At 37.8% G+C, this 17,467-nt stretch overlaps 2 protein-coding genes across 5 annotated transcripts in view; one reads left to right on the plus strand and one right to left on the minus strand.

The window, feature by feature from the left end:
• GPR146 (G protein-coupled receptor 146) overlaps nucleotides 1–14,254 on the plus strand; it is a 70,748-nt gene extending 56,494 nt beyond the window's left edge. For 3 of the 4 annotated variants that reach the window (XM_075010315.1, XM_075010316.1, XM_075010317.1), the window contains one exon: nucleotides 7,004–14,254. In XM_075010315.1, coding sequence (XP_074866416.1) covers nucleotides 7,048–8,049 — 1,002 coding nt within the window. In that variant the 5' untranslated portion in view covers nucleotides 7,004–7,047 and the 3' untranslated portion in view covers nucleotides 8,050–14,254. Of the gene's footprint in view, nucleotides 1–1,386; nucleotides 2,170–7,003 lie in introns of those variants that run through there. The other variant, XM_075010319.1, reaches the window with a different exon arrangement.
• Nucleotides 1–17,467, minus strand: part of CHLSN (cholesin) — a 217,730-nt gene that overhangs the window by 120,700 nt on the left and 79,563 nt on the right. The gene's annotated exons all lie outside the window — the stretch shown is intronic.

Genomic DNA, 17,467 nt, shown 5'->3' on the forward strand with positions numbered 1-17,467 from the left:
TAACTAGTGCAGTGTTTCCCAAACTGCATGCCCCAGTAGAATCATGAAAGGATGCCAGGAGGCTCAGGCGCCTGTCCTGCTTTGACCTATAAAACCCTGTTCTAGTTGAAGCAGCCCATCTTAAGTGACTGGACAAGCTCTGCTCCCTCTCTGACCTTTGGGGAACAGGAATGGTGATACTGCTCAGGTTTTGACAGGGGTCAGCTACACCAAATTGGAGCAAGCGGACACAGAGGAGCAAGCGTGTGGCATGCTTGCTCTGCCATTGCTGCCCCCGCTCCCCGATTCCCAGCTCTCAAGGGCAGCACTCAACTCCATCCCATTCCTCAAGGTGGGCTGTGACATGAAAATGTTTGGGAACCGCTGACCTAATGACTGGTAACTCTGCAAGCAAGCACCATAATTACAATCAACAATACTTAACATGGCTCCCTCTCTGTTACTATTTTACATTCTCACAGTGCTATACAAACACTTCCTTACCTGTCAAACTAGGGTTACAGTCAGTGCAACTTTTCTGACCATTCTTTTCCAGTTACCATAAGCCAAACAGAAAGGAATTCCATACAGTCTGTTAAGGTTCTATGTACCTTCACCCCATTGTACAACATTATTCTTTTCAATTGCTATAAAGCCAACAGGAATTTAGAGTCCGACAAATAATTCAACTTCAGGGAGGTAGCAATGTGCAAAAGTCGTACACTAAAAGTACATGGGATTAATATACTGATTAGATGTGATTGATACTCCATATTTTTAAACTTGTGAACGAGATATAGCTCATACAGTCGGGTTTATTTAGCTATTTCACACACCTATGATAAATCTATAGTTTAAGCAAACGATTATTTTCAAGACAAAAGATTCTGAGTTTACACAGGAAAAATTCCAGTGTCTCATGGTTAAAGCTTTTTTTAAAAAAAATCAAATGAAAAATAATCAAAATTTAAAATGTCACTGTTTGAAACCTTTTATAACTAGTTACCTTAGAAAGAATCTATACAAATGTACAAATCTCTAAAAATGAGGAGGAAAAAAGCACAGCTATAAAGTGAAAAGTAAACAGTATATTGCTTTTGGTTGATACTGTCAATTAAAATGTACATTGCAAACATTTGGACTATATCCTTCTGTTCTTCTTCATCTGGAAAATGTTTTTAATAGGCTGAGGAGACTATTACAAACAAAAGACTAAAGTAAGCACAAAATAAAGTAACAAACCATAGTTCAAGCCCTCAGAAATGTTGAGTTTTAAGAAAAATCTGTCTGTCCATCCATACGCATGCTTGTTTCTCTTATCCACAGAAGATGAACCAAAAAAAATTGAAATATACATTCTTGGGGGGGGGGGGGGGGGTGGAATTAAAAATGCTTGGAAAACTTTTTTTTTTTCCATTTTCTGATTTTTTAAATTGGACTAAGTGTGTGCATGAAGGCATTGCAACATGCATTTATATATTAAAATTTCCCTACAATGCCTTTTATATTTTCAATTTTTAAACTGAAAGTAAACTTTCTGAATTTGTTCTTATTAACATTGAATGCCTACTAGTTCTTAAGAAGTGGTAGGGACACTTGAATACCTTGTAATCAGTATTTAGGTATGCTGTACTTTCTAGGATGTATCTCCTACAAATATAAAATCAAACTGAATGTCTCAGTTGCCGAAGTCAAATACTGCATGCATCCTTGAACAACTGCTGTCAAATGAATTACATTTTCCAAGCAAGAAAAAGAAAGTTCTCAAAGGTGAAGGGGGGATTCAAATACAACCGTCTGAACAGCAAACAAACTTGAGTGTTCCAGGAACTTATGTACTTCAGTAGTAAACCTAAAGCCCTGAAATGTAGCAGTTTAACCCAACAGCCCACTTCTCTGGGAGCATGACTTCTAGTTTCTTGAAAATGGCTGTAAACAGAGAAAGGGAGGAGCCACAGCTGCTTGCCAAGTGAAGCAGAAACTTTGTGAGTAATTTACTAGAAGAAAAACAAGTGCAGCACACACACGCACAGAAAATACCACGCTGTATGTGTTCTGCTGATAGGCAATCACTATGTTTTCAAAGAGGAACAAGAAAACTCTTTTTACTCTACTTCCTTCCTCTGAAATGTTTCTTGAGAACTATGTTTGGACCTTGAAGTATAAAGGAACATGCAACATGAACTGAAGGTAAGAATTTAAAAGGTTTTTAAAACAGAGTTAATGAAACGAAGTTGGGGCCATGAGAAAGTGAAAGACAGGCAGAAATTTACTAGTGGTGGGCAAAGAGCTGTTTTATAAAACCAGAACTGGGCATTAAAGTGAAATATAACTAATGTGAAAAAAGGGAAGCTGAAGAGAACTAAATTTGGGGAAGAAAGTCAAAATACAACAAATGGGGAAAGTACAGGACTTACTTATGCCTCAGTCTTGATCTAAAACTGAATAATAACAGCTTCAGATTTATCAAGTGAGAATTCAATGTCAAGCACCATAAAGACCCAATTCTACCATCTTTACTCAGGCAAAACTGCTTCTGAAAAGCTAAAAAGGAGGTTTGGCTAAATAAGGAACGCAGGACTGGGCACTATAGTTGTATATCTAATAAGTACAGTATTTTTTCCTACGAATAACAAGCATGCTTAAAAACCAGGTACTTTTGTTTCCCAAATTAGTTCTTCTAACTGTATTTCTGCAGAAAATGTTTATTATAGACTTTAGAATCAGTTCATTTATATTCATTTCTCATGAAAATTCGGTAATTTCACAACAAAATTACTAGATGAAAAGCCTCCCTGCTTATAGTTCCTTTGATAAATGTATGGCATTACATTTAATTAAATTTAAATGACAAATACAATGCTATTAATCTTTAAACATTTGCAGAATCAAACATTAAAAGCACAAATAAAAATGGCATTCTTTCAGTACAAGACAACAGAAAGGGAAGTATCTTGTGTCTGATGTAATTTAGTCTAGGTAATGAGTATTAGTCACTTAGAGTAAGATCATAAAAAATGGATTTGCCTGGGCAAACCTATGTCTATACATAGCTCCATTGCAGTCTGACGGACTCCGCTTGGGTGCAGGAGTAGTCTTGGATCTATGTGCAGAGTCTAGCTCTCAGTCTGCAGAATTAGTGGAACCAACTCAATAAAATGTAATGAGCTGAAATAATTGCTGGCAACAACAACCACAAGTCAACATATTTAAAATAGTGTATGCTTCCTGTACAAGAAACTAGACTGCTTTAAATTTTCAAAGATAATACAGAGTTTCAAAAGACAATAAACAAAGCTCAGACACTGTATACCATTATATGCTATAGCTTAAGAACCCACTAAAGGAAAAACGCAATCAGCTAGGAAAATCAGACTACCTTAAACAATGGGGAAGGAAAACCAAGACTAAACAATTAAGCCATTTCCCTTGTATTTCCAAAAAAAATGTTTAGCTAAAAAAGTCAGTTCTTAAAAGTGAATTAAGACAGATTCATTTTCCCAATTCACAAGACTTTATTTTTGAATTGATTCTTGCTGCAGGAATGTGATGGATGTAGATAACTGGAAAAACAACACACATGCACTAACAGCAGCAATAGGTTTGGGGATTAAACACTACACTAGACTAAAAGCCAAATTCCATGCAGCTAGACACTTCAGTTGAGTTACACCTGGGAGACAAATGTGGCCCCACCTTGTTTATGAAATTCATATTGTGTAATTCAATCCAGTTATCCTGTAGTCCTGTGGCACCTTAGAGACTAACAAATTTATTAGTCACAAGCTTTTCCGGGTAAAACCACTTCATCAGTTTTGCCCAAGAAAGCTCGACTTAATGTATTTATTAGTTTCTAAGGTGCCACAGGACCTCTCGCTGTTTTTGAAATTATAGGGCAACACTGCTAGCGCTCTGAGACTTGTTGTCTAGTTACATTCATTTCAACTGCGGCATCTTTAGGATACTAGGTGAGCTTTCGTGGGACCGACCCACTTCTTCAGACCAAGTGGGTCGGTCCCACGAAAGCTCACCTAATAAACTATTTTGCTAGTCTTTAAAGTGCTACTTGACTGCTTTTTGTTTTGATAGTGTATAGACTAGCACGGCTTCCTCTCTGTTACGATCTTTAGTATATGTTTGATTAACCCTCTCTCTCTTCTATTTCATTTTTTTTTAATTGTGCTCACTTACTCTCCCTCTTCAACACTAAAAACAAAGAATTTAAACCTAATATTGATTATCTAACTATTACTGTGCGCCTGATGTAACATCATCCCCATGAAAAGATCCACCCTGTGGGACATATGTCAGTCTTTAAACAGAATTCCCCATTTACTTCAATGGTAGCCCTGCGGGAACACCAGTGCTGATATCACTGCCATGGATATTTTATTTTTATGTTTATTATTTATTTTATGAGGGAGATTATTTCCATATGTTTGCAAACTAAAAGTTTCTGTTTAGGTTTGTTTTGTTGTTAAGATTAAAACTGGTTTTAGTAGAAGAGGTATTCCTTATGGCTGGGTCTACACTAGAGAGTTTTGTCAACAAGGCTGGATCTACATGAGCCCTTTCCTTTCAAAAGGGGCACATTAATGAGCGGGTTTGAAAGATGCTAATGAGGTGGTGCAATGAATATGCAGTGCCTCATTAGCATAATGGCAGGCGCGGCGATTCGAAAGTGTGGCTTTTCAAATTGCGCACCACCCATGGAGACGGGACCTTCTGAAAGGACTCCCCCAGTTTTCATTGCACCACCTTATTAGCATCTTTCAAACCTGCTCATTAACACATGCCCCTTTCAAAAGGAAGGGCTTGTGTAGACACAGGGCAGAATGTGCCTTCTGTCAACGTAACTCAGTGAGCTGCTACACGCCTAAAGCATTATGTCGACAAAGTCTCGAAAGAACTCTGCATTTTCTCGACAGTATTATCCCTCAAAAATTTGAGGCATAGCAATCTCTGGACAGAGTACTGTCGAAAAAAGTGCAGTGTAGACACTTCTTTCAACAGAGAGGGCTTTGGGTTGCCTGGCAGCCCTCTTTGTAGAGCTGCCATTCCGCTTTCAGGCACCAGAGGGCAGTGCAGGTCTGGCAGTTCTCTGTCAACAGAGCACATTGTGTGTAGATGCAATGTGTTGACAGAGGTTCTGCAGAGATTACCCTATCGACATGCTTCTAGACATAGCCTATGTGTATTAAGCATGCAGTAGCTGGATGAACTCAAGTGTACAGGATTCTTTTTAAAGAGTTTCAAGTTTTAAAGTGTTAAAGCAATTCCAGATGAGGAAAGATGAATAATTCTTATTCTTCTGGAAAACGTCAGATTGCCCTGATACCTGGCTCTGATAACATTACCATGTGTATTTAGCATCAGTGTATACATTTCTTGATTTTTTTATTTGAAGTGTTGACGTCAATATTTTCTTTATGATGGAAGTAATAAAGACATTTTATGTATATTCTGTACCATTTAGGAAAAGTAGAAACTTGAAACCTGCGTCTCAGAGGTCTTTCACGTTTTTACGCATGAAACATTTCTGAATTCCCACCATATCCCTATATTAGGCTTATCATGTTAGGCTAACACTCAATAATTAATATTATGGAGGAGGTATTATTCCCACCATAATTTATAAGAAAAGCATTCCTTTTTTGAAATACACATTATAAAAGCAATATAGTGCAAAATTACTACTTTTCCACATTGGGTCAATCTCAATTAAACTTCAGTGATTTCAATGTTAATTTTAGGGCCAAACTCTAAATCATGATAAATAAGAAAACTGAGAAAGGAATATTTAAAACACTGTTGCAAAAAATTTTTTCTGAAATTATTCTCTACCTACATTAGGTAGCAATTAGTAAATTGGGCCCCAATCCTTCAAACACTGAACTGCATACATAATTTTACTTAGACGTACAGTAAACCCTAGAGTTAGGCAGAACGCAACCCCCTGTGTAACTCACATTTTCACATAAGTTGAGGGGAGCCGGGAACCAGCCTGCCGCCTAGTTCCCAGCTCCCTTGGGCTTGCAGAATGGCAGGGAGCTGGGAAGCAGGGGGAAGCTGGATCCCAGTCTCCCAGCAGCTTGCGGGACCCAGGAAACTGACCAGCTCAGGGCTGGTCAGCTTCCCACTTCCCATAAGCAGAGAGCCAGGAATCAGGCTAAGAGCCTTCTGCCTCCCTTTCCCCAGCCATGCGGCTGTCAGACAGCTATACAGCTGGGGAAAGGGAGCGAGAAGGCTCAATGCCATGGGGCTGCAGGTCTCCCTGTCCCCCTGGCACCATCCCTGCCCCATTCCACCCCCTCGTGTAAATGTGAGATGCGCGTATCTCGGGGGATTACTGTACAGTCCTACTGAAATCAATGGGTGAAGTATTCATTGTTCTGAGGCCTTTATTTGGATACAACACTAGAAAATACATGTTAGTTTTCAAAGTTCTCTATGGCCTTGGTCTGTCTTACCACTGGCCTAACAGCCACCTAGTTCCACCTCCCATTATGACCTCTCTGTTCCCTTCTTATCATACTCTGCTAGGGAAAAAAACAACTTATATAAGCTGACTCCCCTATATAGAATTCTAGAGTCCATTCTTCATGTCACTTCTCCTTTAAAATTCATCTTAAAACCTTCCTGCTTTCTTTAAGTTACTATTTTTTCCCTGCATAATGTTGGAAGATTATTACAGAGTGCTCTTAATAAACACATGCTTTGTACTGTGTCTGCTGGAGTTTATTTTTGAGAGGTACAGCTTGTATGTTAACTTCTCTTGCATTCTTTATAACAAAGTATTTATCCATTTATTAAGAATTCAGCACATCTACTAACATTACTGAAACATAATTTTGAGCCCAAATAATTTTCTTCCAGACCAGCAAAAACCCAAGCATTTTACCCATTTGTAGCTCATAAAATGATTGCACATTGTGTGTCTGAGATGTTAGCTTCATGCTTGGATTCAATTTTATTTAGAATTTCAAACACATCTAATTTATTTACTTCGGCTATTTCTCTGCAGAAAAGCTGGTAACCAGAAGAGAAGATACAAAAATTAAGATCACTATGTGGAGCTGTGAAGCTGTCAATGGTACCAAGAACAGCGAGAACCAGCAACTCTGCAATGACTTCCATCTGGTTCTTTTCATCTTTTCCCTACTCTACCTCATCATCTGTTTTCCAATTGGCCTTTGTTATAATGCCCTGCTGGTCCTAGTTAATCTCTGTAACAAAGCAACTATAACAATGCCGGATGTTTACTTTGTCAATATTGCAATTGCCAGTCTCATCATCACTGGCATGGCACCAATGTACCTTCTAGGACCTGAAAATACAAAATGGGCCATCTGGAATTTTAACAATGAAGTTTATATTACATTACTCATTTTATTCAATGTTTCATCTTTAGTTATCATGTATTCTACAACATTGCTCAGCCTGGACTACTACATTGAACGTGCTTTACCAAGGACTTATATGTCAAGTGTGTACAACACAAAACATGTCTGTGGGTTCATTTGGGGAGGAGCTATGCTTACAAGTTTTTCATCTCTCTTATTCTACGTTTGCAATCATGTATCCACTAAAATAATTGAATGTTCCAAGATGCAAAACAAAGAAGCAGCAGACTCCATTATGGTTTTTATTGGGTATGTTGTACCAGCTGTTGCTGTACTCTATGCACTTGTTTTAATTTTGCGACTTCGTAATGAGGCTACACCACTGGACCAAGACACTGGAAGATTAGATCCTTCAGTGCACAGGCTTTTGATTGCTACAGTCTGTACACAGTTTATCTTATGGACACCCTACTATGTAACTCTTTTGGTTAACACCTTCATTAATGTACAAGGAATACTTTCAGATGAAAATTATACCCACATATTAACTTTCATTGAGGGTTTATCAAAACTGTTGGCTTTCTCAAGTAGTTTTGTAATGCCTCTACTCTACCGATATATTAACAAAAACTTTCCTCACAAATTACGACGGCTGCTTAAAAGAATACACTGTGGAAATCAAGGATGTTCTCATGAACGCACAGTAGTCCAGCAAATTATTACGTAGATATGAAAGAATTTCACAGTGTTCACTTACTGCAGTATTTTGTATACTGTATTTTGTACATGACAATATTTGTTGATTCTTAAATATTTTATATGAGAGCACCTACAGAGGAGGCTTGAACAGAACTTCCATTATTTTAAGTAAATGATTTACAGTTTAAATCTTAGTGTGTAAAACCATTGCAAAAAATCTCTTAGTGTGTCTACATGTTATAATACCTGTGTTTTCCAATATTTTCAATGCACTGAGTAAGTTAAGAAGCATAAGCTTTGTCTTCACAGTTCCAATGATCCTGTCTGGAGAAATCACTAAGAAGTTAAATGAAGCCTTGATTGACACACAGCACTTTGTCGTCTTCTACGGGGGAAAAAAAATAACTATTCTGCTCTCCATAAAAAGGAATACAATTGTTTTAATTTTAAAAATAGACCTATTTTTGGTGAAGATGACAGCATCTTTTTAATGAAGACGATCTCTGCTGAAGATCAGACTGTTCAACTATATAAGATTGAATAGTAAAGTGTTAATTATAAGTTACTTTAGTATTTAATTAAGTTGCTTCCTCTTCATTCCCCAAAGAAAGGTCAAGGAACCTAAAATGAAATTCTGAGAAAGGATATTCTCATGCAAACTCAGCTACATTTTAACATCTTGGACAAATCACATTTTCCTAGATGTAACAAACATGCATTTGTTTTCATTGCTCTGTGTATCAAAAACATTTCAACTATTCAGTAATATTTATTAACTGTTTTAAGAGAATGAAGAGATATTTGCTGTGCATATTAAAATGAAGGATACAGTGGTTCATGGTGGTGCTTCGTCCTGCCACAAGGGCAGGGGACTGGACTTGAACTCTCAAGGTCCCTTCCAGTTTTAGTGTTCTATGAGTCTACGAAGTTAGAGTGAAAGTAAAATGTACATGGCTGATGAATGTTTGGCTAAGTGTTATGGTCCACAAAAGTTTGTGTGACTAGAGTGAATTATCTTAAATAAATATGTTTCTAATTAACAATTTGTATTTGTAAAGGATATGACTGTGATCGTAATAAACTGAAGTCTCTTTAATCATGGGACAATGAAAGCTTATTTGTCCAAATGTCTCTAGGTCAATCTAGGTATTGTTTTAAGATGGGTGAAGACCTGGAGCCCTTTATAAGTCTTCTCTAGAGAGTTTGTTTGATCAAGAATTCCTACTAAACCATAAGAGCTAGGATCACCAAATTCAGTACGCAGCTTTCTCTTATCATAACTTTATGCAGCATAGGGGTTTGGCTGTGCCAGAAAAATGGGATGAGCCTGGAATGGGATAGCTTTTCATAAAACCAAACAGAAAAGAGACAGACACCAAATCAAGTACAGTCGTCAAATCTAACATAACTGAACAAATTTTGAAAGAGACTGAATCAAGATAAGCCAGAAAAATTGGATGAATCTCAAATAGTATTGCTTCTCAGTTACAGAAAAGAGATAAAACAGAGAAATTTAGAGTAGTGCTCTGTTTTGGCACAGCTAAGTCAGGCTTAAGGTTTGAAAACTAGAAGAAAATGGTATTCAAACCAAATTGACGATAGTCTTTTTTTGTTAAAACATAGTGAATGCTAAGTGTTTACAGGGATGAAGAAAAAATACTTGATAGAATTTCCATTTTACAAAAATTAAACATTTTAATAATCTCTTTTTAAGAAATCCCAAGTAAAAATAACGCTATTTTTGAAAAAAATAAAATAAAGCCTGTACATTTTCCTTTTATTAAAAAAAGCCTTGAATTAGCAAAGGACATTAGCAATGTGAGGTAAATCTGCTAGTAAGTTGCTATTCATTGAACAGGACCAACATGTTGCTTCTTTTAAAATATGTCAGACTACGAGTAGTCTTTCTTAAACTAGGCTTCGTTATCATTATCTTACTTTTTAAGAACCCAAAATTCAAGCACTTGAAGTGACAGAAGATTTAAAGCAGAATGAAAAGGCAAAATCTACAGTTTCTAGTATTATTAAACCAACATTTTTAGTACTAAATTTAACCAGTTGAAATTGCTTGGTTTTACAAAAAGAATAACTTCTACTTTATTTAATATAGCATCAGCCAAGTTATACATAAAATAAGGAAGGAAACTAATCCACAATAGGAATAATATTTAAAATAGCTATTTATTAATTCAAACCAGCACTAGTTATTTGCTAAATATGTAGACGTGTAACTCCTTGCAACATGGCTCCAGAATGCACTGTATCAATGTAATTTTGTTAATTCATAATAGTGTTGAAGAAATCCAGTGCAGACTGCCAAATTTTACAGTTGAGAGAGTATCTGAAAAGCAGGAATGCTGCAGACACAGAGAAACCTCTTTGACCTGCACAAACAAGAGAGTGCAAATTAGACAGATTTTGAAACTATAAAATGTTCAGGGAGAGAACCTGATCCAGTGGTTAATTGAAAGAGCCCTCAGTTGGACACAGACAACAGAGGCCAGACGATGAATTCCTACTCTCCTACTGGCACGTGGGAAACATGACATCAACACTGGCCCTGCCTCAAAACAGCAGGAGAAATCCATTGGCTCAAAAGTCAAATTGTAAAAGCAAAATTCCTTCTTAGTGTGGATTTATTGTTTATCAAAGTGCAGATCAGAAAGATTCTGCTGCAGAAGGAATGAGACAAAATAACTTTAAAACCCTTTTAGTTATTAATAAGTACCATTTCACCACATTCTTTGTCCCCGTTTTTTCGTCTCTCTCTTTATTAATTACAAACTACATGAGGCAAGAAGAGCAGGTTCCCAATCCATTTAACACATCTTTTTCCCTCCTCCCCTTCAGTACTATTCCACTGAATCTTCTACACACCTTTCTCTGCTTCTCTTCTCTAGCTAATAGTTTATTCAAGTCCATCACAGACAGACTGGTAATTTACTACTGTTCTTTTTGGTATCTTGTCCTATATTTTTAATAATTGCTTAAAGACTTTTGCCCAAAATAATTTTACTCTTAATTCCCTATATATTAAAACATGAAGGACTATTGATCTCTTTCATAGGCTTCATATATTAGTTACCTCACGAAAATCTCCCTTACCCCAACTGACGGAAATGAGCCTGACCTTTCCCTATCACTGTGCCTCCTTCACATCTCCCCTAACTTTGAGTCAATACAGCTGTTTCAGCCACATAATTATTTAAGTTCTCCAAAGAGCATGCGTGTTGCATCCCACTAAACATAAATTACTGTAATAGAATAATAGTCATCTCTCAAATCATTTCTAACCAACCTATTAGATAGACAGCCTTTAAATTTTGCACACGTTCAATATCTGCCTTTACATTCACCAGCAAATCTCTGCACTACCTTGTTAGTAGCTTCTTTTTAGGAGGGAAAGCACCAATAAAAAGCATGAATCTCTTCCAATACATAACTTTTTGCTATGTTGCCAATTCTCTTCATGCTCCACTACCTCATCATCTTAAAACTAATTTCTGAAATGGAACTACCAAATGATTTCTCTGAACACATAGGCACAGAGATACAAATGCATCTTTCTTTTCGCCATAGCAACTGCATCCTCTCAACTCAAGCATCATTCAATACAAGATGTGCTTTCCCAAGAGTTTGCTGGCTGAGTTCAATCAAGTGCTAGCTGCTTTAATGGATACCTCTAACTTTCTTTGTAGCATTTCTAAACACATTACATGTTATTCCATTAGTTTGCTGTAGATCTCTCTCAAACAACGCCACAACGTTATGGGCACAGAAGAAGATGGAGGCAATCTGGGGAACAAGGTGTATCAGGACACAAGACTATTGTGGTCAAACCCCTGGCTGGAGTAGCTGTGGCAGGGAAGCCTCCCCAGTGTCTAAGAGACAGGAGAGGCAACAGACATTTCTATATCCCCTCTCAAAAGTAGTCAGGGTGACAGCAGATTTTCCTACTTTCTTGAACAGTGAGGACTCGTGTGGAACCTAGTACCTAAGGTGTCCGACCTTGGGTTGATGTGTACAGCAGGTCCACTACACTCTCTCCTCTCCTCCTTCACAGTTCTCCATCAAACTGGTGGCAGTGGAGCTTCTCACAACAATAGGTTTTGGAGTTAACATCACATCGAAATGAACTGGACTCCTTGTTCTTCTAAGAGCTGTTGTTTCAGGCTGTCTGCAGACTAAGGGAGACTTCACTGTATCAGTTAGGCTCAGTTTGTGCGGGCTTATAGCATCCGTGCTTCAATCAGGTCCTGTATAGGCATTTTTGCAAAATCATCAGCTTCCCTTTTTTATTCTTAGCACTTGTAACGATTGTCATCTAGCTTTCTGTAATTCCCACCCACAAGTGCACAGCTAATAAAACTTTCCAAACCCATCTAGCAAAATAAATTCTCCTTTTCTTTCCTGTAATAGTTGCTACAAAAGTGCAGTCAAGCATTAAAGGAAATTGAATAGATAGAAGCGGGAAAACTGTCCTTAATTGGTGTGACTACAGATTCACATAAGATTGATTGCGTCTTTGAATCACACCTCCAGAATATTACACCTGTTCTAGAGATTTAGGTGCATTGGCAATTTTAACTACCCCATTTGCTTTCCTTACTCAATTCTAATTTTATGTCGCCACATAATCCTATCCCTAATTTTCATAAACATGCAGTCTCTTCATTTGTAATGGATAAAATGCCACATTAATTTCTGTCCTTTTCCACTTACATGAAATTTCCTGCTTCATACCATTGATCTTTTATAACCTCTCTTCAGATTATCATTTCTTGTCACTTTTAATGTACTATGAAATTTGATTTTTATGTTTCATTGTGCTTTTCTACTCTTTCATGTAAGGCCTTATACATTATCCATGGTGCCATTCACTGTGTTTTAGCTTCACTAGCTTTTGTTTTTGTTGTCTTTTTATAACATTTCAGTTTTATTGAAATGATTTGACACTAATTCAATACTGTCCAGTAAAAGCTGTTTTCATAGGGGAAAAAAGGATCTAATCAGTTTTCTTCAACATATTCTACAAATCTCAAGACGGTTTTAAAGTTTAGTTTTATGTATGTGTGTAAGCATGAAGTTAAGCATTTTTGCACATATCCTCAGAAATATTTTACATATGAGGGATTCATCAACTGATTGCCCACCCACTCTTACCTTTATGTTTCTTGATCAGTTTGGGTTAGCGAGCCTGATTTTTTGGGTGCTCCATAGGCATTATGATGTGTAACTGCCCTTCAACTTCTCTAGGGAAATGCCAACAAGGCTGTCTGTATTTGCACTTACTTTCTATGATATTACAGGTTGAACCTCTCTAATCTGGCACCCTCAAGACCTGACTAGTGCCAGACAAGAGACTTTGACAGACTAAGGGAAGTCAATATTGTCTAGCAGCATTACCAACACTTCTACTGCTTACTGGGCTTTTAGAAGATATTTAGGGTTAAATTACAACTAAATAAAAGCACAGAACACTGAGAAGTAGTACTGGGGGGTTGGAAACAAGATTTATGGGACCATGGAAAACTTGGCCATGCCCGTGATAAGTGGTCAGCCAGCTAACTAAAACCATACTGGATTACGGATGTTGCCAGACACAAGAGTTCTGGATTAGAGAGATTCAACCTGTGGATCAAGTGGTGATTAAAAAAAAAAAACCAAGCAGTTAAATGAATACCCAAATGGGCAACACCTTTGCAGTGGTTGTACAAATAAAAAAACATATGAACACTTATTAGAAACAACTTCAAGGAAAATTAAGTATGGGGTAGTGAAAATATAAAACAAATTATGAACAAATATTTGACATGTCAAGTTCTCAAAACATAACCAACACCACTAAATCAAAAGTGGAGCCGCCTTTCCATTTCAATGCCTGAAGGTTTCTGATTGCTTTGTAAATATGAGCTGATCTGTTTTGCATTTGCGTTAATATTGATAAAGTACTGTATATATGCAGATAAAAATAGCCTGCTGATGTAAAAAAAACTTGGAAAGAATTTATTAAATTATTTAAAAAATAAGATACATGTCTATCACCATTTAAATGTAAACCTTTCAATGATTAAAGTGTACTGTACAAATTGCTATTTGTATAAGCTATAAATTAGAAAGTCAGCACAAGAAAAGTGCCATTATTAACAGTATTATAACAGTTTTAGTATTTTTGAGTTGATTGATGATTTGTAGCCTCTCCTCTTTCTGAAGAGCCAATTATGTCAAACCAATAAAATAACAATACTGTTCACATCTGCCTTTGCTTATGTTATTTCTACAGATGGTTTTCAGCTTGATTTGTGTTGGCCAATTAATAAAATCACTAGCTTCCATACTTTCTATTTTAAAACTAAACTCTGAATGGGCTCTGCAGACACACTGGAATTTTTTTTTCTTCTGTACCTTTTTTAAAAAATCCATTCAAACTAGTCAACTCTTGCCAATTTTTGTTTACCGCTGTGCCAGTGCAAAAACGTTATGATTTTATTCCTTTTGTATGCTTGAAACACACCCTTTACCACACAGCTTGTTTAAAATATTTTAAACACATTTTAAACTTAACTGAAATCAACACATTGTGCAATGCACAGCAAAGGATATCCTAGCAGACAGGTAATTTGCAACTATCTACATATATTTTATCTGCCAAACTTATTTTCTGGTATCTACACTTCTCCTTTCTCCAGTTCTGACAGCAGGAGCTGCTAATTCCTCCATTAAAGTGCAGCTTGAAGGCATGTGATATCATGGTTGAATTTAAACTTTAACCTTGAACTGCCTTGTGATGCACAGTTAAGTATCACCTGAAGTTTAAGCCTATGCCAAAATTAAAGATAATGTATTAGATCAGTGTTCCTTAAACTTTTTGAGACCATGGGACACTGGACAACAATATTTTTACATGGAATACCTATGAAAATTATTAAAAAAGTTGTTGTCAGACAAAAAACAGACAAACAGCAAAATATACACCAAAACCAAAATGAAGTAATTTAATTGGTATCATAACAATAAAGTAGTAACACTGTATCTGGTTTTAACAAAAGAAAACATATCAGTGTATTTTTCCAAATGCTTGTGTAACACCTGCAAGTTGTTCATGGAACACCAATGTTCAGTGAAACACTATTTCACTGTTTAAGAATGTTTAAGAAACGCTATTAGATAAGGGAAAAGTGGTCTTCCTTGCTAAATGATGAGAACTATGGAAAATAGCAGTTTTACATCATTTCATGGAAAAATCAGGGCTTCACAAGGTTTGCTTAGGCCTACCAAAAAGGGGAGTGATATTTTTGTCACCATAGTTATGCAAATACAGGGGTGGGGAAATACCAGCTTGTGGGCCCAATCCACTTCACCACAGTTAGTTCGCGGTGGGCCCCTAAACTCTATATTTACCTGCACTTCTGCAGATACCAGATGATTGCAGCTGTTGTTGGCCACGGATCATCATTTGCGGCCAATGGGAGCAGCGGGAAGCAGTGCCCCTCTCCACGGCGCTTCCTGACAATCCATCGGCCACAAACAGCAATTCATTTTTTATTTCCCACTTTTGGTGCTAATGTGATGGAGCTACTTGCCCCTTTTGGGCACTCTCAGTTGGGTATGTGCATGCCTGCTCTCTTTTCTCAGCTTGTGCGCCGCTCACTCTGGCTGCCCGCCGCTGGCTATCACCCTCATGAGATGGATCTTCGGCAACTGAGCCTTCCAGCCAAGTCTCACACAGTGCCTATGTGAACAAAACAAACCCCTTCCCTTGGGCACGTCTAACAGGGCTTATCACAGGACCCTTAGTTGGTCTCAGCCCTTCCTTGGCTTAGTCCTTCACTCTTTCTGGACTAGCTTTCAAATCGCCCCTACTTCGGAATGGAACTATGCCCCCTCCCTACAGGCTCTTCACTCAGGGTGAGCCTCAACTAACCCCAGCTCTTCAGCTGAGTCATCCTTCAGTTAAGTTCACGCCCTTCTGTGGGTATCAAAATCCAGCAAATGCTCCTGAACCTCTTCCTGGTCTTAAGCCCCTTCCTTAGGCTTGTATAGATTCCTTTGCTCTGGGTTTAAGCCACCTCACAACTGCCTGGGAAGCTGGGGGGCGAGGGGGTGGCAGGCCTGCCCACTAAACCCAGCCATTGGCTGTTTGCCATTTTCTCTGCTTGTGCTGGTACTGTTCCCAGGGTCTTTTCACTCATAGCCCCAGCATTTTCACCTTCACACTCACTCATAACTGAAGGCCTGTTTGTGTCCTGGCAGCCAGCCAGGAACATTTTTCTTGTTCCCTGATCCCTGACAGCCTGTTCAGCCCTGCAGACAGCTAGGATCACCATCCCTACTCCTCCAGCTCCTGTCAACAAATGAATCTACTCTGTCCAGCAGCTCCCTTTTACATCTGCCAGCAGGTCTCTGATTGGCTGTCCCCTACAGCCTCTTCTCCAATTGACTGTTTCCCACAACCATTCTAAGCAGCCTGGAGGATTCATCTCTATTGCTCTTTTCCTGGGGTGGGGTGTGGTAGAACCAGCAGGGTGACTCAGCCTAGTAAGTCTCTTCATAGCTAGTAAAACCGCCAACTCAGACATAGTAATTATATCAGTATTAGGTTTTTATACCATTATAAGGTTCTGCATTGCCAAATTAGATTAAGCTACAACAATTTAAGCACTTTTATCTCAGTATAACAGCATTTACACTACATTTTTTTTTCATGCTTTAACTGTGCTGGTGTAGATAAGTATGCAATATTTAAAGGCTAATAAAACATTGGGAATGTCACACATTACAGGGCTTGATCAAACCACAGTAATAATTTTTTAAAAATTATTAAATTTTGCAAGTTCCGATATGAAAATCTCTTCGTCCAGGAATGTGAGATCAGGTGTGAATGAAAAAAAAAGTCCTAATTCTCAGCATAAAGCCTGAGTAAGAGGAATATGGTAAAGAATCCTATGTCTCTGCTTATGCAATACAGTATCTTGTGCCCCTTATTTGTAATCAGTATATCCATGCACTTCACATACCATACAGCAATGTGCTCGAAATTCCCTGCCCTTTGCACTGCAATTGAGAACAATCATAGAACTCCAGTCCATGCACATCATCTTCTGGCCCCTTAACAGCATAACTGTAGTGAGCCTACTGCAAGCTGGACATTCCACACTGTGGAAGAATTTAGCCAAAGAATTTAACATGCCATTCGGAAGCCTGAAAAGAGTACGTAAGAACAAGACTGAAAGGTACCTGCTCATTCATCATCTCCGCCCATCACTGCCATCAGGAGCTACCGTACTTGAACAAGATATGTTCAAGTGTTAGAAAATAAAATCAACATTATTTTCTTAAACTGCCTTCTGACTCTTATGTAGATTTGATGCTGAAAGCAAATGAAAAATAACTGTAGTTCACAAGGGATGGATGGCAAAACTTTCAGAAGTGCCTCAGTAATTGAG

Source organism: Carettochelys insculpta, chromosome 16 (assembly GCF_033958435.1).
Source record: "Carettochelys insculpta isolate YL-2023 chromosome 16, ASM3395843v1, whole genome shotgun sequence".
In the NCBI taxonomy this organism is placed as follows: Eukaryota; Metazoa; Chordata; order Testudines; family Carettochelyidae; genus Carettochelys; species Carettochelys insculpta.